At 36.7% G+C, this 25,466-nt stretch overlaps 1 protein-coding gene across 4 annotated transcripts in view; it reads right to left on the reverse strand.

The window, feature by feature from the left end:
* The window catches only part of NTN4 (netrin 4), a 132,534-nt gene that overhangs the window by 38,779 nt on the left and 68,289 nt on the right, over window positions 1-25,466 (reverse strand). For all 4 annotated transcript variants that reach the window (XM_004381237.2, XM_004381236.2, XM_023735729.1 and 1 more), the window contains exons 4-5: window positions 9,179-9,305; window positions 7,093-7,281 (exon numbers count right to left, since the gene is read on the reverse strand). In XM_004381237.2, the coding sequence (XP_004381294.1) occupies window positions 7,093-7,281; window positions 9,179-9,305 (316 nt within the window). The remainder of the gene's footprint in view (window positions 1-7,092; window positions 7,282-9,178; window positions 9,306-25,466) is intronic.

Below are 25,466 nucleotides of genomic sequence, written 5' to 3' on the forward strand. Positions count from 1 at the left end.
AGACTCTGCTCTCTGACAGCAGAGAAATAGTATTTCTCAAAGTACCTCAGCACACAGTGATAATTCTGTTTTCCATTTTACCTTTGTGTCTTAGCAACCAACCAGTTTGAGCCTCCATTTCTCTTCTCATTCTCAGATTCAGCTGGAGAGGGTCACATTTTCCCTCGTGTTTATAGACCTTAAATGCACTCTTTTTATTTATTTATTTATTTAAGTTGTATAAATAAATTCAGTTTCACTGATCTCCACTAGTCTTAAAAAAACAAACAATATCTCTGGAATCTTCAGAAGTGATTTCCTGGCTATGGAAATGCGTAGTTGATTGGCTGGGTCTCACAGTAGACTCTGGTTAAGGTTGAAATAAAGAGGAAGTGAGAACAGAGATGATTTAATTGCTCACAGGAATACATCTAGTAGACTTGGTTTAGGGCCCTGCTTATTCAGATTTGATAAATTTATGACCATTAACTGAAAGTATACACATAAGAACCTTAGCATTCTAAAATAGTGCTTATCAGGAGAATGGGAGGGAAAAAATAGCCTGGAGGATTAATGGGACCAATAAGTCCCTGAGTTATTTGTCAGGGAGCTAGCTACATAGAGTCTCAAGCATAATGTCACCAATATCTACTGAATGAACCAATATGTCCAAGTAAGTATTCTATTAAGTTTATAGCAGATGCTGTGAGGAAGAATATAAATTCATTTCATTTTCTAGATTCCATTAAAGACAGCAAAGGCAATCACTAATATTAGAAAGCCGGACAAACTTTGTGTCTCAGTACTTTTAGAGGAAAAAATAAAAACAGCTATCAAAGAAATATCTGAGGTATCACCTTGAGTAAGTCTTCCCTTAGTTTCTACCTTCCCTATACTCTCCTTAAAACACTCAGCATATCTGTTTCATTACACTTTCCTCATATCAAGTGGGGATAATAGTAGTACCTACTTCAAAGCCCTTTTGTGAAAATTAAATGAGTTAATACCTATACCGCCATTTGCACAGGGCCTGGAAAATCGTATGTACTCCAGTAAACGTTAGCTATTAATATTACATATCATCACCACCACCACCACCACCACCGCCGCCACCATCACAGTGCACTGAAATTGTCTGTTATTATAAATTTCTCCCTACCTAGAATGTAAGATCTTTTAGGGAAGATTTATGGAAAGATTTTTGGGATTTTAGGGAAGACTATGTTTGTGATGAGTCAAAATCGACTCCATGGCAATGGGTGTTTTTGGGTTTTTTATGTTTGTGATTATTTCACTGATAGAAATATAAGTTAAGCTTAATTATTTCCTTGATACGAAGTTGTAGGTTCTAGCACTGGGGAATGAGGAACAAGTATATAGAAGGAATCTTCTAAGATAACATCTTCTCAAGTTAAGTCTTCATATAGACCTGGCCACTATATTATAGCAACATTTTCCAGTGTATTTTGTAGAATACTGGTTCCACAATTCTCTGGTTAAATTTGAGAAACACACCCCTAGCACTCTGTGAGGTATGTAATGAACACTGGCATATTAAAGGCTTTGAGAAATCCTGAAGTAAAAAAACCTTTGATTAATTCACCATTTCCTAAATTTGAAGACCACCAAAAAATTTCCTCTCCCATGATTAATATTAACATCTCATGGAATTAGTGATTCATGGATCAAACTTTGGAAAATGCTGTACCGTAGAAACACATTTATCCAGATTTCCATTTTTTTCTCAATATATTTATACGTGATTAAAAAACAATTCTAAGCCTGTATGCACAAAATTGGAAATGTAAACCTTGGTTAATTTGGATGCTTAGGGAATACTAGAATGTTCTAGCTAACTACTTTTAAAAATTAATGGTAGAGTTAAGTGCTAAAATGCTTTTAATACTTGTTGAAAAGCATTCTATGGCATTCTCAAACTTTAACATGATACAGTCTCCTGGGAATTTTATTAAAGTGCATGTTTGATTCAGTAGGTCTGGGGTAGGATCAGGGGTTCTGCATTCCTAACTAGCAACCGGATGATGCCAGTGTTGCTGATTTGTAGACCACACACTGAGTAGCAGGTTCCTTTTCTGCCTTGGTAAGCAGAGAAGAATAAATACAATAAAATTGTTATTTTCAATAACATTGTACATGTTGTTGATGAAGCCACACACTGAGATAGTTTAATTTTTTTTTTTTTAATATCTGTTTTCTTTGTACTACCTTTCTCATAAAAGTAAAATAGGAACTAATGGGGGGAAATTTTTAGCTATAGCAGTATGTCTCCCAGCACCTAGCATTAAAGCTGGTACATTGTAGGTAATTAATAAATGTTAAGTATATTAACTTATTTGCCATAACTATCAGAATTAATAACTACAAAGGTGACATAGGGATATATCTGCTAAGAAGGGAGTTAATGATATGAAAATGTTATTAAATTATAATGAAAATGTTGTCAAACATATTGCCAATCAAACACTATACTATGGAGAGTATTTAGGTAGGGAGAAGAATTGGATGTGCTAATAAGTTAAGTGTTGGGATCAGATAAGGGATGAGAAGAACCAGAGGGATATTCTGGAAGAAGGTCCCAGTAAGGAAACTAGAGAAGTGGATACAGGCATCTCTGCCCTAAGCATATCCTGGAACAATCATAGAGTAGATGGAGATATGCCTGCCTCTGGCAGTCTACCTAGTGGATCGGGGGCTGTTTGGAGAAGGAACCCAAACAGGAGGTGGAAACCCATCTACTGTCTACAAATTATTGTAAAACCAAAACCAAACCAGTTGCCATCAAGTCATTTCTGACTCATGGCAACCCCACGTGTTGTAGAGTAGAACTGTACTCCACAGGGTTTTCAAAGCTGTGACTTTTCAGAAGCAGATAATTGGGCCTTTCTTCTGAGGTGCCTCTAGGTGGGTTTGTACTGCCAAACTTTTGGTTAGTAGTTGAGGGCTTAATCATTTGAGCCACCCAGGGCCTCCTTACAAATTCTGCGAAAAGGGCTAAATTAATATCAGTTACTTTTGTATTTCCCCCTACTTGGCATATTAAGTATCACATAAGTATTTGTTAACTAGCAGTGATTAGCAATATGACTTATTATTAGTAGTTTCTAGCTTCAATTATTTCAGTAGCCTAGGTATAGGTGAATGACAACTTAAGAGACTGAGGAACTAATCCAGACAAATATGTTGTTGCTGTTGAGTTGGCTCCGACTCACGTTGACCTTATGTATAACAGAACAAAACATTGCCTGGTCCTCTGCCATCTTCATGATTGTTAGTATGTTTGAGTCCATTGTTGTGGCTATTATGTCAATCCATCTCATTGAGCATTTCCCTTGTTTTGGCTGAACCTCCATTTTACTAAACATGATATCTTTTTCCAGCAATTGGTCTTTCTTAATGACATATCCAAAGTAAGCAAGCCAAAAGTTTCGCCATGCTCGCTTCTACAGAGCATTCTGGTTGTATTTCTTCTAAGACTGATTTGTTCATTCTTCTAGCAGTCCACAGTATATTCAGTATTCTTCACTAACACCACAATTCAAATGCATCAATTCTTTTTCTGTCTTCCTTTTTGACTGTCTAGCTTTCGTATGCATATGAAGTGATTGAAAAGACACAGTGGTTAAGCGTGTGGCTGCTAACCAAAAGGTCGGCAGTTCAAACCCACCAGCCATTCCACAGGAGAAAGATGTGGCAGTCCGCTTCTGTAAAGATTTACAGCCTCGGAAACCCTTTGGGGCAGTTCTACTCTGTCCTATAGGGTTGGTATGAGTCGGAATCAATTTTTTTGGTTTGGGTCAGACACACCTTAGTCATTAAAGTGACATCTTTGTTTTTTTAAAACTTTAAAGAGGTGTATTGCAGCAGATTTGCCCAATGCAATATATCTTTGATTTCTTAATTGCTGCTTCCATTGCATGTTACAATTACCTTATTATGTTTCAGGTTTTTTGGGAATGTCTTAATGTGGTCTTGATGGAGTTTTCATTGAAAAGGCTTTAGTGTCTTTAGTCTTCTGACACTTGGATATTACCTATCTAAATATCAACTTGATAGGGCCCAGGCAATTATACTAAATGATGCTTATTGAATGATTATCAACTACTTGTGGGTAGTTCAATCCACGATTTACCCTTGCTCACTAACTGAGATGTCCAAGTCAAGGGTACCTCCGGCCAACTATCTATCTTCTCTACTGCTCTCATCCTCATACTGTTTTAATGCCCCCACCCCCCACCCCGCACCCTTTATTACCTCTATGGCCGTGCTGAACTTTTTTCAGTTCTCAGAATATTCTATATTATTTCTTCTGTTTCTTTTTGGCATTGGTTGTTCCCTTTGCTGAGAACACCCCTAGTCATGCTATGTTAATTCTTTAACATAATTCTATGTTAAACTTCAGGTCCCAGGTCGCAACTAAAAACCTAAAGCACTCAGCTCATGTTAATTTCCCCTCCTATGTGCTTTCCTCCACACTTTCTAACACAATACTGATTATCTTTTACGTGTGTGTACATTATTCATATGAATGTATATATACACACACATATATGTATACACACGTATACATAATATATACATTTATATGTACACACATATGTATATATTAAATACATAAATATATAAAGATATATATGTGTGTATATATATGTATATGTATATATGTGTATATATATCTCTCTATAAGAGAGACTGTATCTCTCTTGCCCAGTCACAGCTCCCTCGTACACAGTAGTATTCAGTAAGAATTTGTTGAATGAAAGAATAATAAGCTTTAAAAATATCCTAATTGCTCAAGTCCATTGATTGTGGAAGAACATTCACATGTTTTTCTGGACTGAAAAAACATAATAAAAAGTTATGTATCTTGCTGGTTTTGGCTACATTCTCATTTTGCTTATGTTTTTTCATAAAACTGGTGGTTTGAGGACCAAAACCTGTTCTGCACAGGTCTCTAGAAGAGCTATCTCAGTAAACAGTGACTATTAACAGGGAGTCACTTTTTAAATAACATTCTCTTTCATGCTCTTTTTATAAAACTCTGAAGCCATGACCTCTTTAGGATTTAGAAAGCTACGGATGACAGACTTTTTACATTTAGTAAAATATAAACCGTGACCTAAACTTACAACAGTGACAAAAAACAAAATAAAATAAAAAATAAACAAAAAGTATTATTTTGGCTCCAAGTCTGCTAGAAAAACCTTTTTTTTTCTTCTTTTATGGGTAAGAATTTAGGCATTAAAAAAAAATTATCTCTGTTTTAATCCTTTGTACATTTACCTTTCTTATGATTTTACAAAACCAAGCAGTTTAAATTTTTATTAGTAAAGTAAAAAGCAATGAATAACATGGAATGTTTTCAAATTAAAATATATTGTAAATATATGACGTTTTCCTAATTAATTCACTGTAATGGCTTCCAGTGCCCTAGGGAATAAATACCAAACTTTTTAGCCTACCTAACTGCATAAACATATACTATACAAACTGCTGTTAGGACTGAATATATTCTAAGTAGGAGCAATTTTACAAATAGACACTTCAATCAGCAAGTGGGGTTAAGGATCCTGTATTTTAATCCCTAAGAAACTATGGATTTTAAAGAAGTAATTATCTTTGACTTAAGGTTTTTACTCAACAAACAGTAGAAACCCTACAGTATTATTCCCAACCTTCTATCTTACAGGACAACAACAATTATTATAATAATAGTTTCCAATTCTTGAGAGCTTACTTATGACTGACATTGTGCTAAACACTTTACATATTTTATCTTTTGTAGTCCTCATTACAATTCTACAGGGAGCTATTTTACATATAAAGCAATTAAGTCCAAAGAGTTTCAATAGCTGGTACAGGGTCACCCAGCCAGTAAGTGGCAGTGAAGGCATCTAATCTAGGTCTGTTTGAAACCTATTAAAATAAAAGTTTGAGCACAAACAAGAAGCAGGCGTAAAACAGAATTCTTGGAGAAAAAAAAAATGACACAAATCCAAATTTTAGGCTTGATATTGAAAGTGAGCTGTGCCACACTCTAACTTCCACTGTTTAGGAGAGAAATGCCTATAACAAGTAAGCGCATTCAAATTTCATGTTGGTATTTCATGCCTGATGTTAAAAATAAATACTTTTCAAGAACAAAATAATTTTTCCTTTAAATTAAAATAACCCCAAGGTTTTAACTGATTATTTCCCATTGTATTGCTCCCTTCCTGTCACTGTTTTTGAGCTAGAACATGGAGTCCTTGGTGGAGAAAGGAAGGGCATGGTCATCAATCTCCATTAACAGTCTTGAGTGGTTTCTGTTGTCTAATAATTTCTGAGTTGGTAGACCTCTAAATATTCATGTAATTAGATGAGCTAGTCATCCACATTTGACATTTACTTAAGCTCTGAATGTACTTTTTATATTTTTATATGTGGTTTCAGAAAATACCACATGAATTGGGTAGATCTTTTAAAATCTGCTCTTTTTTCAAATAAACTTCTTCTTGAAGTTATGCCAACAAAAAGCAGAACTCTTTCTGTAGGAGTTTAGTATTTTGGAAGAAAGGAAATTACTGTTATGTTCTAAATTAATTTATGATACAGGGGTACATTAGAGTAGTGTCAAGAAAAATGACATAATAATAAAACCAAAATCTGGTTTTTCAGGTGTTCTAATTTATTGTGGAGATGAAAGGTAGAATGACATAAGTACAGGTAACCATTCTTTATTTTATCAACTGAGTCCATTTATAGTCTACACTCTACTTACATATAAGTCTTAAAATAACCCTAAATACATTTTCCTCTTCATCATTATTTTTCTCTTTTATTAGTCATCTTGTTTTTCAAAATGTAGTGCTACTGAAAACTATTTTATTTCATAGGGAGTGAGAGAGGAGATTTGTCTTACGAATATTGTAGTTTTCTCATCTGACAGGTTGAAAATTCTTGCCCCTTATCAATGAAAAAATTAACTGAGGTCTGTGAGTGTATTATCTGTGAATTCATGACCTCTCTCCATTGGGCCAGCAAAAGGAAGGATGGAAAGATCCATCACTTTTATACAGATCATCATTTCTTCCCAGTAACCATGAGTGCACTTACATTTGCAAGCATCTGGAGCTGAGAAGGGTCTCCGGAAGTCACGGTAGAAACCTGGCTTACATCGCTGGCAGTGCTGACCTTCTGTGTTGTGCTGACAGTCATTGCAGACACCACCACTACGATTCCCTGATGCCTCCCACACAGTAATGTCAAAGTGACAAGTATCAGCATGCCCATTGCATTTGCAGCCTGGAAAAAGAGAAGGAAAACAATTTAAAAATAAACGACAGGATTCACTAATACTCAGGCAGTTAACAATAGGTTAAGCTGATGGCTAATTTTAATTTTATTTTTAATTAGTCTTTTGAATAGTATATATTTTCACAGTACGGGAATTAAAACAATATAAAAAGATATGCATTAAGAACTCTAGCCTCCCTAGTCCCATTTACCCTGTTTCCCTTTGCCTTCAATAGGTTACTACTTTTTTTTTCCAGTTTCTTGTGGATCCTTCCAGAATTTGTTTATAGATTCTTAATTTAAAAAAAAAAAAAAAAAATTTAGGATATGCCTGAAATTACAGAAAGCGTAGATTTTTCTAGTTAGGCAGAGATATTATGGTTACCTTAGGAATGGGGGTTGATATTTATTTTGGAGAGACATTAGAGTGGTCAACAGTTTTTTCCCTCTTGGATAGAAACACTTCACCATTTCCATTCCTGCTACTTCCCAAGGGCACTGTCATCACTGTGGGTCACCTGATCTTGTCAGGCATTATTTGGAAGTGACAATTCACGTTGCAGATCCAGGCCCGAATTTAGATACGCAGTTGGTTTCTGTGGAAAGGGCCAGAATGGCATTCTAGGAATTTAGGAGAAATTCTTTAGATTCTCTTGATGAGTGATTTAGATTAATGATCCAGAGTTTTTCATGAAGGTCAACTGTATTTGAAATTGTTTGTGTTATTATTTTTCATTGTTTCCTTGACATGTTATGATATTTTGACCAGATTCATAATCTTTAAAAAGAAAATTATTAGATAATTTGAGATTTATGCTTAGAGGAAATCCTTTACACTTCCTAGAAGCAAAAATAAATCAGTTACAATCCCAAATTATGTATGGGAAGAGACTTCTCGCAGCTTTACCCACAATAAAAACCCAATTGCCTCAAGTTGATTCTGACTCATGGCGACCCTATGTGTGTGTCAGAGTAGAACTGTGCTCCATAGGGTTTTCAGTGACTGATTTTTCAGAAGTAGATCACCAGGCTCTCTTCTGAGGCACCTGAGGCACCTCTGAATGGACTTGAACCTCCAATAGTTAGCAGCCAAGTACATTTTCCATTTACACCACCCAAAGACTCCTTACCCACCATATTTGCCTTTAAATCATTCTAAAATTGAGGTTTGTAAGTGTAAACATTGTTATAGGCATGTGTGTTTTTTTCTGAATATTTTGAACTGCAGGAAAAAAATGGTTCATGTTCCCATATTTTTTACTATCCCATCTAATCTCCAACCTCAAACCCAAAGTTGGTCTTGGCAATGCAATCTCATTCTTGACCGAATAGTTTCAAATCTGATCTGTCATTTCAAGTGTCATAAGTGAAAAGAAAGGCATTATGGTATTATGGGAAAAGCATCTAATTTGGAGTCTGAAGATTTGGGATCAAGTCCTGACCCTATCATTTACTAACACTGGCAAGACAATTAAATTCACTAAGCCTTAGTTTCCTGATTTCTAAAATGGGATTGAAACCACCTAATTTATAGGGTTGTTTTGAGAACTGAATTCAAAATAGCTATTTCCATTATTATTATTCAATATCTGAGCTATGAGGATAATGGTATAACATAACCCTCAGTTGCTCTTGTGTCTAGTTATGTTTTTATTATACCAAGTTCTCAAGGAGGGTGCTTATATCCTACAAAAAAATCCAAACAAACAGGCAACGCATTCTTGGCAGAATAGTTATATTGGCAACCTTGCAAAAAGTTTGAAGTCATAGTGGGCGGTGATATGAGCTATGCTTGGGGAGGTTACAGTTGTCTGTCACCACTTTGTGTTTCTAGAGACAACAAGCTGTCCACAGATAAGTTTACTTGACAAAGAAGCCTTTTGAGTACTACGGGCTTATTACTTACTTCTGCACTCTTTAGGAGCCCCTGTTTTGCCATCACCTGCCTCCCAGGGGCGGTCATTGTATAATGGTGCACAGTGTTGGCAGTGGGTGCCTGCTGTGTTGTGCTTACACATACACTTCCCATGGACCTACAAACAAAAATAATTAAGAGCTATGAGCACAAATGATGCTAGGGAAGAAAGTTTTTCCTACAATCTCATATCATTGGTTAGCTTTAGCCATAAGACAATATTCATTCACTTTTCTGAAGAAGTTAGCAATCAAGATGAGTGATTCTTCCTTAATTTTTCTTATAATTAATTCAAAGGATTAAGTAACATGTTTTCTTGGCTGTAGGATATGTAACCCTAATAAGAAATTCAGAGGTACTGGCTTGTTGTTAGGTGCCATCAAGTCGGTTCCGACTCATAGTGACCCTATGCACAAAAGAAGGAAACACTGCCTTGTCCTGTGCCATCCTCACAATCGTTGTTATGCTTGAGCTCATTGTTGCAGCCACTGTGTCAATCCATCTTGTTGAGGGTCTTCCTCTCTTTCAATGACCCTCTACTTTACCAAGCATGAGGTCCTTCTCCAGGGACTGATCCCTCCCAATAATACGTCCATAGTCAGTGGGGGGACTGCCTCCATGCATGCACTGTACCCGGCACATGCCATGGCCTGCTCGAGGTACTGGCTAGGCATTTATTTAAATGTTTAATACTGTCTTAGTCATCTAGTGATGCTACAACAGAAATACCACAAGGGGATGGCTTCAACAAACAGAAGTTTATTCTTTCACAGTGTAGTAGGCTAGAAGTCCAAATTCAGGGCATCAGCTTCAGGGGAAGGCTTTCTCCGTCTGTCGGTTCTGGAGGAAGGTCCTTGTTATCAATCTTCCCTGGTGGAGGAGCTTCTTAGGGCAGGGACCCCGGGACCAAAGGACATGTTATTCTTCTGGCTCTTGTTTCTTGGTGGTATGAGGTCCTCATGGCTCTCTGCTGGCTTCTCGCTTTTATATCTCAAAAGAGATTAGTTTAAGATACAATCTAATATTGTAGATTGAGTCCTGCCTCATTAATGTAACTGCCTCTAATCCTGTCTCATCGACATCATAGAGGCAGGATTTATAACACATAGGATATCACATCAGATGACAAAATGGTGGACAATCGCACAATACTGGGAATCATGGCCTAGCCAAGTTGACACATATTTTGGGGGGGACACAATTCAATCCATGACAAATACCTTAAACTTTTTTATTCTTTACACAATAGTAATATATCTTCACTATAGAAAATTAGAAATCTGTACTCCTATCACTAATATCCTTATCGACATATGGGGCACATATTTCAGGTACTTTAAAATATATAATTGTATTTATAACTTTTTTTTAAATTAATAAGTTGAGAACACCTTTCCATTTCATGAAGTATTCTTGATAACACACATTTTAATGGCTCTCTTGTGTTGTGCACAATTTATTTGACCAATCATTATTTTCAGTTATTTAGGCTTTTTAATATTTCTATATATTAGCTTCAGTGTTATAATGAATATCCTGGTAGCTAAGTATTTGTGCATATTTTTATTTCCTTGGAATGCGTTTTCTAGAAGTAAAACTGAAGGGTCAAAATATGTACTTTGTTAATGTTTTGAATACATTTTGTCACACTGGCTAGACATTATCTTTTGACCCCACAGTTCAGAGTATTTCAGTGTTTATTAAAATACTGTTTCTAACAGGGAAGAATACTTTACTAGAATTCTTAGTGATCTGAGAGTTTTATGAGAATTTAAATATTTTTTGTATTGTTTCACTGATAATTTCCAAAATTTAATATTTTGAATCATCTGAAATATCTCCTAATAACTAAGTATTGCCATGAATTCCAGTACCAAGATGCATTTATTGCCAAATGAAGACATGACTATACAAATGGAAGTTTTGCGAAGGAGCTCAGAATGGTATTCACAATTGTATTCTTATGGATCTATGAGCTTTTGTTTTTCTTAAGAAAGTGTTAAAGGTAACTCAGCATAAAGGTAACAAATTATATCAACTAGTCAACAAATAAAGAGCCCTGGTGGTGCAGTGGTTAAGCGCTCAGCCGCTAACCCAAAGGTCTGCAGTTTGAGCCCACCAGTGGCTCCTTGGGAGAAAAGACCTGGCGATCTGCCCCTGTAAAGATTACAGCCTAGGAAACCCTATGGAGCAGTTCTGCTTGTCATATAGAGTTACTGTGAGTCAGAATTGACTTGATGGCACACAACAACAACAGTCAACAAATAGTTAATGAATATCTACATGGGAGAGTCACTCTGCTGGGCATAGTTTGGTATACAAACTGTGTTTGGTAAGTAATGCATTACAAAATGCAATTTCTGTCTTCAAGAAAGGTACGGTGTAGCTAGAGAAAAAAGACTTACATAGAAAAAAAAAATGATTAACAAGACAATAAATAAGTACCTAAGAAATGAAATGATGCTGGAATTTAAAAAACGCAGAAATCACTATAGGTTGGCGGTAGCGGTGGGCTTTATTGGAGGGTTTGGGATTTGAGCTAGCCCTTGACAGATGGGCAGCATTTCCAACAGGCAGAAGGGAAGAGACTTTCCAGGAAGAAGAAACAAAGAGAGCCAAGGTGTAGCAATAGGAGGCTAAGTAGAAACTGTGAACAAAGTTTATTTCAATGCACCTTGAATATTTTAACTGTAATGGTAAAGGAACTACTCAAAAAGACAATTACTTAGAGAGGCCAAAAACAAAATGAGTCCCTAAAGTAGAATTCAACAAACCTGGAGAGAGCCATACCAATACACTGATGTACTACTGTTTGACCTAAGATAACACTTGAATAAATTGTGTCATCTCATCCAAGAATCCCTTTCTCTTTTAATACTCTCCTAGCATATACATCTTAGGTTCCACCGGGGTAGGTGCTCTGGAATAGCATCTGCATTATCCAAGTGTGTTATATGACTGCTATGGACCTTGGGCTCACGTAATGTTCAAGTGCAGGAAGACACTAGTCTTAGAGGACTTCTGGTTGCTTGTGAATGAACCACAGAAGGCCTAAAGTTATAATATTTTATAAATAATGATTTTGGTGGCCGTCTTGCTAAATTTCATTTCTGTGTATTGTGTAACATAAGGTTCTAGTGCTTAATAAAAATTACAGTTTTTTAATTTTCAGGAATTAGTGAAGATACAGATTTTTTTTAAAAAAAGGGTGGAATTAGCTCCTTGGAGTACAAAGATATTGCAAAAATTTTTGTTAATTATCTTTATAGAAACTAAACTCATATTGTAGGTTCAATTTATTGGTTTTGGTCTTGGAATAAGGAGCCCTGGTGGCGCAGTGTTTAAAGTGATCAACTGCTAACCAAAAGGTCAGCAGTTTGACACCACCAGTGGCTCCGAGGGAGAAAGATGTGGCAGTCCGCTTCTGTAGAGATTTACAGCCTTGGAAACCCGATGGGGTCACTAGGAGCTGGAATCTACTGGACGGCAGTGGTTTTTTTTTTTTTTTTTTGTCTTGGAATGCCCAAGTGTGAACGATACTTACTATTTTCTTGGCTTTTCTTCATGATTAGTTCTGATATGAACTATTTACATGTAGAAGTCCCATGAGGTTATAAGAGTTCACTACACATCTCCATTCACACATCCAAGCAAGAGATCTGCAGAATTCAATTTCTATTGTTTTATAAGCGTGAGATCTTTCACCCTAGTTCCCGGATCCTACTGCTTTTTTTTTTTTTTATTGTAGTAAATATGTATGTAACAAAACAGTTGAGCTTACAATGATCTTCACACAGAGTTCAGTGATATCAATTATGTTCATCATGTTGTTCAACCATTACCCTGTCCATTCCCAAATGATACCATCACCCTTGAGAGAAGCATACTGCTTTTACTAAATCTTTTTTATTTAGTATTTCCTCTCATCATAAAAAAATAGAAATTCCTTCTTATCAAATAATTTCTGCATCATAAGTTTCTTTAAAGGTGGTCAGTAAAAGCTAGATGATTCTTTATTTACATGTAGTACTAGGTGTTGATTTCAAACAAAATACAGTCTTTGGAAAAATTGCGTAGGAAAAATTTTCCAAGGTCAAAGAGTTTAATATGAAGGCATACTTATGTAGCTGGCACGAGTTGGTAGCATAATCTAGATTAGTAGGAAAAGCAGTTTTGTAATTGCCTGTATTCCACAAAAACAAACAACAGGCACACAAAACACCCAGGATACAAATAATTTGATAGAATTAGAGTCAGATTCCTAGAATAAACCATCCTAATCCATCACTGCTGGTAAGGGGATTATACAGAGTACTATCTGAGGAGGTCATTACAGAAAATGTTAATGAGTCTAAAGTAAATACGGTGAAGACTATGGTCAATAGATGATACCTGTAGCAAACTTGGAGCCCTGGTGGTGCATTGGTTAAGAGTTTGACTGCTAACCAAAAGGTCGGCAGTTCAAATCCACCAGGTGCTCCTTGGAAACCCCATGTGGCAGTTCTACTCTGTCCTATAGGATCATTATGAGTCAGAATCAACTCAAGGGCAAGGGGTTTAGTTTTGGTTTTGAAGTATCAAACTTCTAAGTGTTGTCCCTGAGGCTATGTCTTGAAGGATGCATAGGACTTCCCTTAGGAGCAAAGACAAGAAGAACCCAAAAGGAATATTCGGGGAACAGTCAATAAACAAACCAGAAGTTATATGTTGGAGAGGTAGGTTAGATCCAGATCATGGAACACATTAAACTAAACATCAGTTTTGGAATTTATCCTGTAGGCAATGTAGATCCATTGAAGATTTTTGAGTAAGGGAATGATTGAATGGTATACTAAATATACTTTCTTTTCATCCCTTTTTTAAAATTTCTTTCTGCCTCCCTCCTATCTTTCTTCTCCTCTCCCTTTTACCATTCTTTTCTGTTTTTTTTTTTTTATCCCAGTTTATGCATTCCAGCAGTCAGTGGCACCCACATGCATTTTCAAATAATCAGAATTTTAAAGGGTTGTTAACTCTCATTTACTGCTTTTTTACATTCTTTCTACTTTTTAACAGCCATTTATAGAGCACATACTGTATAAAGATAGATGCTGCAAAACACTGTTAATTTTCTTTAGAGGAACTCACCTATTATTATAGGTTCAATTTGTCAGGTTTGGTCTTGGAATGCCCATGGCCTATATGTAATTTCACCCAACTGATAGGTTAGTCCTGGTCCATAAATTCCAGGCCTCAGGAGGCCAGAGACATTTAGGGTAACCTCATCAAACATTCACATGTATCACAAGATAATGTGTACAGGTCAATCCCCTCTAGAGGAAGGATTTCGGAGCATTCCCTTGTTTCCACATGCTGAGGATTCAGATCAACCTCCCAGGGTCTGAAAAATGCCAGCCCTGCAAATGTTTCTGTACACAGAAAAATTCAAGAAACTGTCATTTTCAGAACTACCAAAAATAGCTGTAAATCATTACCCGGACCATCTGAAACAAGAAATCCTTCCTCAGCAATACAACTGCTGCTGTTCAAGCTTGAAAGATCACCCACTATTTGATGCTTGTGAAAAATGTGCAAGTAAAACTAGGTCTCCATTGGGGGGGTAAACAGAAAAAGGAAACTTTAGTAACAAGTTAAACATAGCTCTTGTTTGACACACAAACATGAACCAGATAAAGAGCAAGAAAATGAGATTATATACTTAAGGCTTAGTTGAAGAAGATTGGTGTCTTCTAGTGTGGTATCTGTCTAATTGGAAAATGAGAAATCTACCTTAACAACAAAACTACAACTCCAAATTGCCCAAGAGGTATACCCTGGCATTTTCATAAACCCCTCTTTTATACTAAAATTTCTCTGTTGACGTCAAAAGTTTTCCTACTCATATCTAATTGAATTTGTTACTAACATTAACCAACCTGACAGTCATTTTTAGCATATTTATCTTACAGGGAGGGACTCATAAACTTTGAACCAGTAATCTGAGGAATTCCTGGACCAGCATGCTCATTAATAGCTGTGTACTTTGGTGACAAATATTACATACTAGAGCCAAATAGACATGGAAGAGAAAATATTATCTCTTCGTATTTGGAGCTATGCTGCGGTTGTTGTGTGCCATCAAGTCAATTCCAACTCATAGCAACCCTAGAGAACAGAGTAGAACTGCCCCATAGGGTTAACTAGGCTGTAATCTTTACGGGGGCAGATTGCCATGTCTTTTCTTCTGAGGAGCAGCTGGTGGGTTCAGACAGCTGACCTTTTGGTTAGCAGCTGAGTGCTTAACCACTGCACCACCAGGGCTCCTTATTTGGAACTGTAGACATAAATTTTAGGTGGCGGGGGGCAAAATGAGAAAATTATTATTTTTCAGATTCTTCATTGGAAGATACAGAAAAAAAAAGCTGCTTTTTTGTTGTTCCTTTTGGGACAGAGGCTTTTATTAATCAGCAACCATGTGGTTGAGGAAATTGACCGTGGCAGGAAGTTGGGAGAATCTGGTCATTGATAGAGTCAAACACATAGGTTGGATAATCACTTATCACGATGTTGTAGAATATTTAAATATTAGATGGAAGACTGGTGTGGACAACTTTTAGGGTCCTTCTTGTCTTAAGGCCTGCTTCTCTGTGTTGTGAATACTGTCTGGTTGCAGGCAACGACCCATGATCCTTTCTGAGCTACCAGAGAAAACTCAAATGTTATATAGCTTGGTCCTGTTGCCATCCTAAATGCAGAACGGTTCCAGAACCATCTGAAAATCAAACAAGGGACAGCTAGGATAATAGTTCTTTCTTGCAGACACTACCTGATGTGGCACTAATGAGAAAGTGAGTATGTGCTAAGAGATAGTCTCTGAAACAGACTTACATTTGTTGATATTGGCTTATAACTAAACTAGAATTCTGTTCTTTCTTATTTCTTTCCTGCTGCTTTCCCTCTTCTCTACTGCACTTTTCCCATTTCTTGTGACTAAACTAGCCCTGGTGGTGTAGTGATTAAGAGCTCAGGCTGCTAATCAAAAGGTCGGCGGTTCAAATCCACTAGCCGCTCCTTGGAAGCCCTATGGGGCAGTTCTACTCTGTCCTGTAGGGTTGCTATGAGTCAGAATTGGCATGCGACAACAACAAAGTAACCCTAGATTGAAGATTATTCTAGCTCCTGCCTTCCATATAAAGGTGTACTCCCATCATCTACTGATTCTCACCAGTGACGTTCATCACAATGGAGTTACAAAAACAGAAAATCAATCTGGTTAATGCTTTGGAGGACTTATGTACTTAATTGAATTCTTTTAGGAGTGTCTCATAAAATTTGCTTCCCAAGAAAGAAGGAAACAACTGTTGTTTGACTGTCTTGTTGTTCATGTCCAAGTAAAATTTGTAATGAAAGTTAATGAAAATAAAAAAAAAAAAAAGATTTGTTTTACAGCTAAGTATTTAGAAATTTTTGGATTTCATAAATTGAGTTATTTTGTTGTGCTATCATGCCATTATTGTTGATATATATTTGATTTTATTTTCATTATTTATGGTGCAACTTTGAATTCCAATGAAAAATAAATATTCTTTCATATACATCATTGAAACTTTAAAAAATGTTCATGAAAGGGGATGCAAATAGTGCCTATTCTATGAACCAAAGAAAACTGCCCACTTAAATGCAGCTGCAGCAATTCATCTACCACCATTTATCTATGACAAATTATTTAGAAAGTGGAACAATGCTACGCAACGATTTAAGACAAAGTGTGAAGGCCAAAACTGATTAATTTCTAAAGAGATAGTATGTCCCTTTTAGAGAAAAGGATTAACTCCTAAAAGAATGAACTTTTTGTATATGAAAAGAGATAAATTGTAATAATGGGCTAGCTTGTTAGAACCTACTTCTTCTTATGCAGGATGAAAATATGCAAAACAATGCTACAGCACAACCTTTGAATAGAAAGCTTTGTGAGGAAAACATGTCTTTTCATTAAAGAATAAAATATGCGTTTCCCATTAAATATTTGCATTTTTTTAATTTAAAAGAAGTGGGAGTTCTGTGGTGAACATGAGAAATAACAATTGAGTTTGGTGGAAAAAGTGACTGGAAACATCCTGTCAGATGGGGAAAAATAGACCGAAGGCTAAGTATTCCAAACCCTTGCCCAATAATATATATACCAAGAATACCTCAACTGAACAAGTCTACAATGTATACTTTGGTCTGTACATGAATGCTAGTGGAAAATTTTTAGGGGCATTTCTGGGCCACTACAAGTATTAACAAGTTCTACTTATCAAAAACCCCACTGAATAAATTTACAAATGAAGATGACAATGGGAATTCAAATGAACTCTAATTAAAGATGTGTTCTTTCTGGATAGCACCTCCTTTATGTTATTACTGTTCTTATTAGACATGATCTGATAGGGATAGTAATATTACGTAGTGTGATAATTTTAACAGCCAGTTTTAATACATTATGAAGAACTCAGGTGAAATCTTCAGATTCATATTGCTGGCTTATTCACATTTTTTCATGTACAAACTTTATATGCCCCAAAGCTTTAATATATGTGTCTAAATGACAGTTTATCTGTGGTATTGTGCATGCTATTTAGCATAATAAATCAGGAGTTGAAGGGGTATTCAGAAGCATTTACACCTCCCAAAATCCCCAATGCCACCAAATCTATGTACCTCAAATTGTGAGTATTGATTTCTAGGTTGCTTAAGGTTGAGGTTCAGCAGACCTTTGTTTTTAATATTACAACTAGAACTAAGAACCAAAATCAAGTTCTGTGGTTTATCTTTTAACATACATCATGGCCCCTTTTGTAAAAAATGGATGAGTAGCCAAAAAACAAAACAAAGCAAAAACAAAACTCCCCAAATCCAACCATATGCAGAAAGAAAAGAGACAGAAACTGTTCCAGGCAAGAGAAAAGCATAACTTGGACCTTTAAAATAAATTGCAAAACACTTTTGAGTTTTAGAAAACATTGTTAATAAAATGAACTTGACTTAAAAAGCCAAGTGATTGATTTATTGCTTAGAGGTAATGGGTTTCTGTTTGGGACGATGAAAAAACTGGAAATGGGTAGTGGTGACAGTTGCACAGCATGATGAATATGATTAATGTCGCTGAATTGTACATTTCAGAGTGGTTGAAATGGCAATTTTCTTTGTGATATTCATTTTACCACACACACACAAAGCCAAGTGAAAGTTTTAAAAATATTCCCAGTTTTAAAATGTACTATTGGTTCAAAAACAATTTTTTTTGTAAGATTCTCTCTTAGCCTTCAGAGTAATGATTTCCTAGAACAAAGCTCCCCCTACGTGCTCCCTCCCTCCTTTTGTGATTCTATGGACAGGGACTACTTTTATTTATAACCCTGGACTTAAGAGTTTCGAATATAGCCTCCTTCTGGGAAACTTCACTATTAGAATATCCTTTCTTTGCGTTTTTCCCTAATAAACAAATCATACTCCTGCTGTGAGGAAAAATTGTGAAAGACTTTGAAATGGGTCCCCCCCAAAATTACTGAGTGTTCTGTCTAGCACACCCTTTTGGGTTATCACTGCCTTTTATTATCATTGAATTATTTTGTTGTTGTTAGGTGCTGTTGAGTCAGTTCCGACTCATAGCGATCCCATGCATAACGGAACGAAACACTGCTCTGTCCTGTGCCATCCCCACAATCGTTGTTATGCTTGAGCCCATGGTTGCAGCCACTGTGTCAATCCATCTCTTTGAGGGTCTTCCTCTTTTTTGCTGACCCTCTACTTCACCAAGCATGATGTCCTTCTCCAGGGACTAGTCCCTCCTGATATCATGTCCAAAGTATGTGAGACAAAGTCTCCCCATCCTTGCTTCTAATGAGCATTCTCGCTGTACATTTACAGCTCTGTAAATTATAGAAAATTAATAATAATGCAAATAATTCTTGTCCATAGAAATGCAAATTGTTGTATCTGGTAAAATGCAATAGATCCTTGTTCTGTTTTGCATCTATTTGTAAATTCATGTGAGCATTCCTTATTTGCCTGTATATGTGTGGTTCTTTGAATTTTCCTTTGAACTGGTTGTAATGTCTTACTAATTCCTTCACTAATTAATCAATTAAGCATAATTTTGACACATGTTCATTGTAAATTTGTGTGAGAGTTGTAACTTTACCTTTTAAAAATTTACCCTTTAACACGGCTATTTTGTCTTCTCCACATGGTACTTACAGGTTTTCTATCAAGCCTACTTAAAGATTTACTTCTAAAAATGGAATTTCAACATGGTTTATACAGCTAAGTGGAAACCCTGGTGATGTAGTGGTTAAGTGCTATGGCTGCTAACCAAAAGGTCTGCAGTTCACATCCACCAGGTGCTCTTTGGAAACTCTATGGGGAAGTTCCACTCTGTTCTATAGGGTTGCTGTGAGTCGGAATCTACTTGACAGCAACGGGTTTGGTTTATTTGATATATAGCTAAGTGGGTTTTGGATGTGTTATATCTTCACAATATTAATTTTACTAGCTTCCTCTTTTCAGTATCATCAGGCACTTTCTCTTCCCTTTGGGAATTATAATTAATATTTCTGCCATAAAAATGCAAATAGCACTGAACTAAAAATTGTAGTTCCTGGGAGGCTGAAGAAGATTATATTTAGATAAGATTTTACTATTACCAATTTACAAGATTTTTTGCCACCATTACTTCATTGCACAAACCTCTTTCTTATTTGTTCTTTGTTTCTAATGGGGTTTTAAAAATTACTTCTGACTACTGGGCTTTTAAAATTTATTTCTAACAGATATATTTATTTGAGATAAGTTATATGCATAATTTTGTTTCAGATTTGTAAATTTACAATGACAATAAAATAAGGCATTCTGATTTTAAGACATTTATTTCAGTGTATCTAAGACTTCACTGCCTTACAATATCAAATTGGCCTTCTTTTCTCCTCTATAATAGCACAGTTGCTTCAGCTGCAAGATATGAAGCGAAAGAAGACTGACAAATTGCACTAGATTTTTGCTGCAGTTCTTGCTCATAGGCACTCTTTGAGTTTCTCATAATACTATATAAGAAACTGTCTTAGTACACAGCTCAGTAACTTGAAATTTCTTTCAAGCCAAATTGCTACCTGGCCACTGTTTTGAGTTATTAGAACAGTTGCTACGCTTGATTTCAGTTAAGTTTTGTTTTTACAATCCCAGATTGCATTTGTCTTTTTACATTTAAGCTTTTCTAAAGTCACTATGCAAATCAGTGGCAGAAGAGGAAACAGAACTCCCAAGAGAGTTCTAAGGTATTAGAGGCTCCATTTAGAACATTAATGTCAACAAGTGGGTTCTTTTTTTCCATCCCACAAACATCTAAAATAATTTTTATGATATAATTTCTATGAGGGCTAAAGGGATCATATAAGTTTTAATTTCTGTAGGTGGGGCCAAGAAGGCAGAGTGGTCAGATGCTTCCGGTGTTCTCTCTTACAACAAAGATTCAAAAAAACAAGTGAATCAATTATATATGATAATCTAGGAGCCCTGAACATCAAAGGCAAAGTTGAGCAATCGGACTGAGTGGCAGGGGGAAGAAGAGGTGGTTTGGAAGCAGCGAGGAGTTGCCAGACCTGACCCGGCAGGAGTCGGCACCCTTCAGGCCGGGTCGGCTGGTGTGCGTGGTGAAGCAAACAGTGGCGCTCAGGAGGCATTTTCCACATCGGGAGAGATGGAGCAGCAGAGTCTACTCAGGCCTCCAGAACCAGTGAAAAGCAGCGCTTAATTGGCAAAAGATAAGCACATGTGTCTGACATACCGCATGGATCAAAAAACACACTCTTTGGGAAAAATCTCTCTCCCATTTACCTGCCTCCTCCCCACTCTGCACCAGGTCCCAGGCTGGCTTCAGCGATTGCTGCATCCCTTGGGTCGGAAGTAGGACCCATCACGCGCCCTGAGCCATTTTCCCTGCCTTGGAGATGGAACAAATTAACAAACAGGAAAAAATAACCTGCAAGCTCTCCTAAGCTGGGAACTCAGGGTAGGCACAACTCCTTTGCCTAGGCACAGGCGTAAGGGGTCCACAGACTTTGAATGCCTTTCGCCTTGCATTGACCTGTGTGGGCCCATTTCAACAGCATAGGCCCTCATTTCCACAGTACAACAGGGTATATACCTGAAGCCTAAATTCAACTGTATCAGCTATATGGTGGAGTTGCAGGTTTGTGACATTTGACACCGCTCTGCCCATTAAGCAGGGTCCTCACCTACCCACATCAGGGGCCTGAGGACTGGTGGCTCCACCCATGCCACCTAGCCACCCATGACAGGGGTCCAAGAATAAGTGGTGCCTCCCAGTCTTTACAGCCAACAGCACTAGGTGCCCATAGTCCAGCTGCAAAACCCACCCACCTGTGTACTCTAGGGAACGGGGACATGCTTTCCTCCCAGACACTCAGGGGCAGCTGTCAGCCCTCTGCTTTGCTTAGCACATGACCCCCTACTGCAGCCAGATACCTGTGCCTACTGCAATAACCTCTGCCCATCTATGACTGTAGGTGAGATCCTGCACCACACACTTGGTGACCGACTACCTGGACGCCTAAGCTGAATCCATACAAGAAAAGTAAATGGACTCCTGGGCTCACATACCTAGTAACAGATCTAACCATCTGGTGACAGGACGCGAGAGCTTCAAAGGCACCAATAATCAAACTAGCTCACATGAACAGCCTATTTGGGCACATCAAAACAAAACAAAACAAGAAGCTAAGACACAGTAAGCAAACATAAAATAAATAAATGTAATAACTTACTGATGGCTTGGAGACAACAGTCAAAATCAAATCACATAAAGAGGCAGATCATGATGGCTTCAGCAAGCTCCCAAAACAAAGAACAAAGAATTAAGAAATTTTCCAGGGGAAGAGAACTTCTTGGAATTACTGGAGGCAGAATACAGAAGATTAATATACAGAACTCTTCAAGAGATCAGGAAGGTGATCATGCAAAATGTAGAACAAGCTGAGGAACATACAGACAAAGCAATAGAGGAATTTAAGAAGATTAGAGAAGAGCATAATGACAAATTTAACAGGCTGTAAGAATCCATAGACAGCAATCAGAAATCCAGAAGATTAACAATAAAATTTCAGAATTAGACAACTCAACAGAAAGTCATAGGAGCAGAATTGAGGCAATTTAAGTCAGAATTAGTGAGATTGAAGACAAAGCACTTTATACCCACTTATTTGAGGAAAAATCAGATAAAACAATTTTAAAAAGTAAAGAAACCCTGAGAATTATGTGGGACTCTATCAAGAGGAATAACCTACGAGTGACTGGAGTACCACAACAGGGAGGGATAACAGAAAACACAGAGAGAATTGAAGATTTATTGGCAGAAAACTTCCCCGATATTGTGAAAGATGAGAAGATATCTACCCAAGATGCTCATCAAACCCCATACAAGGTAGATCCCAAAAGAAAGTCACCAAGATGTATTATAATCAAATTTGCCAAAACCAAAGATAAAGAGAGAATTTTAAGAGGGGATAGGGATAAACAAAAAGTCATCTACAAAGGAGAGTCAATAAGACTGAGGTTGGACTACTCAGCGGAAACCATGCAGGCAAGAGGGCAATGGGATGACATATATAAAACCTTGAGGGAAAAAAAATGGCCAGCCACGAACAATATATCTAGAAAAATTGTCTCTCAAATATAATGGTAAAATTAGGGCATTTCCAGATAAACAGAAGTTTAGAGAATTTGCAAAATCCAAGCCAAAATTACTAGAAATATTAAAGACAGTCCTCCGGTTAGAAAATCAATATCATCAGATAACAACCCAAGACTAGAACACAGGTCAGAGCAACCGGATATCAACCCAGATAGGGAAGTCACAAAAATAAATCCAAGCTAAAACACTGAAAATAGGGAAACAGAGACATCAATATGTAAAAGATGACAACATTAAAACAAAAAAGAGGAACTTAAAAAATATAGTCATAGAGCTTTCAAATGGAGAGGAAGTCAAGGCAATATAAAAAAATGAAGGGTTGGTTTAAACTTAGAAAAATAGGGGTAAATATTAAGGTAACTGCAAAGGAAACTAACAATCCTACACATCAAAATAAAAAACAAGAAAAGCATAAAGACTCAGCAAACACAAACTCAACAACAATGAAAAAGAGGAAAAGAAAATACGTAAAGAAAAATGACTCAGCACAGAAAATTAAGTGGAACAAAGACACTGCAACACACACACACACACACACACACAAGACCAAAACGACAGCACTAAAACTCAAACCTATCAATAACTACGCTGAATGTAAATGGACTAATGCACCATAAAGAGACAGACAGTGGCAGAATGGATAGAAAAACACGATCAGTCTATCTGCTGCCTACAAAAGACACACTATAGACTTAAAGACACAAACAAACTAAAGCTCAAAGGATGGAAAAAATATATCAAGCCAACAACACTCAAAAAAGAGCAGGAGTGGCAATATTAATTTCTGACAAAATAGACTTTTAAAGTAAAATCCACCACAAAGGATAAGGAAGGACACTGTATAATGATTAAAGGGTCAATACACTAGGAGGACATAACCATAATAAATATTTACACACCCAATGACAGGGCTCCAAAACACTTAAAACAAACTCTAACAGCACTGAAAAGAGAGATGGACAGCTCCACAATAATAGTAGGAGATTTCAACACACCATTTTCCATGAAGAACAGAACATCCAGAAAGAAACTCAATAAACACATGGAAGAGCTAAATGCCACAGTCAACCAACTTGATCTCATAAACATATACAACACTCCACCCCACAGCAGCCAAGTATACTTTCTTGCCAATGCACATGGAACATTCTCTTGAATAGACCACATATTAGGCCATAAAGCAAGCCTTAACAGAATCTGCAGCATTGAAATATTACAAAGAATCTTTTCTGACCATAAAGCCATGAAAGTAGAAATCAATAACAGAAAAAGCAAGGAAAAAAAGTCAAACACATGGAAACTGAACAACACCTTGCTCAAAAACTACTGGGTTATGGAAGAAATGAAGGACTGAATAAAGAAATTCACAGAATCAAATGAGAATGAAAGCACATCCTACCAGAACCTTTGGGACACAGCAAAAGCAGTGCTCAGAGGTCAATTTATAGCAATAAATGCACACATCCAAAAAGAAAAAAGGGCCAAAATCAAAACATTAACCCTAAAACTTGAACAAGTACAATAAGAGAAGCAAAAGAAGCCCTCTGCAGTGAGTTGAAGATACTGGTTATAGAATAATTTGGAAAAGGATAGTGAAAATAGCAGCACAGCTGGAAAAATGTAATCGATATCACTGAATTGTACATGTAGAAACTTTTGAAATGGTGTAATTTTGGCTATGTATATTTTCACCAAAAAAAAAAAAAATGCTCCTCCAAGGTCGAGATGGGAAAGTGTTGACATGTTGTAACGCTGTTAACCAATGTCATAAAGCAATATGTGTACTGACTGTTTAATGAGAAACTATTTGTTCTGTAAGCCTTCATCTAAAGTACAATTAAAAAAATAAAAAAAAATGAAAAAAAGAAGCCCTCCGGTGCCATAAGAAAGGAAATAATAAGAATTAGAGCAGAATTAAAGGAAATAGAGAATAGAAAAACGATTGAAAGAGTTAACAAGACCAAAAGCTGGTTCTTTGAAAAGATCAACAAAAGTGATAAACCACTGGCCAAACTAACAAAAGAAAAATAGGAGAGGAAGCAAATAACCCAAATAAGAAATGACATGGGTGATGTCACAACAGACCCAACTGAAATTAAAAGAATCATAACAGAATATTATGAAAAATTATACTCTAACAAATTTGAAAACCTAGAGGAAATGGACGAATTTCTAGAAACTCACTACCTACCTAAACTAACACAAACAGAGGTAGAACAACTAAATAAACCTATACTAAAAGAAGAGATTGAAAAAGTAATTAAAAAATTCCCAACCAAAAAAAAGCCCTGGCCCGGACAGTTTCACTGGAGAATTCTACCACATGATTTAGGAAATAATATTGGAGTTATTATTCCCTCTCCTTGAGCATGGAGAATTGTGACCCAGCTGGGGCTGACCCCTCACAGACTCACAAAGACACATCAACTGGGCCCTGAGATAAGACAACAGATTGGACAATCTCAGAAATTATCTTAAGGAAGTTTTCACAAAAGGGCAATAAAACCTAACCCAAAGGACTTCTCACCTTTTGTCTTTTTCTATTAACAT

This window comes from Trichechus manatus, unplaced genomic scaffold (assembly GCF_000243295.1).
Source record: "Trichechus manatus latirostris isolate Lorelei unplaced genomic scaffold, TriManLat1.0 scaffold00081, whole genome shotgun sequence".
Lineage (NCBI taxonomy): Eukaryota > Metazoa > Chordata > Mammalia > Sirenia > Trichechidae > Trichechus > Trichechus manatus.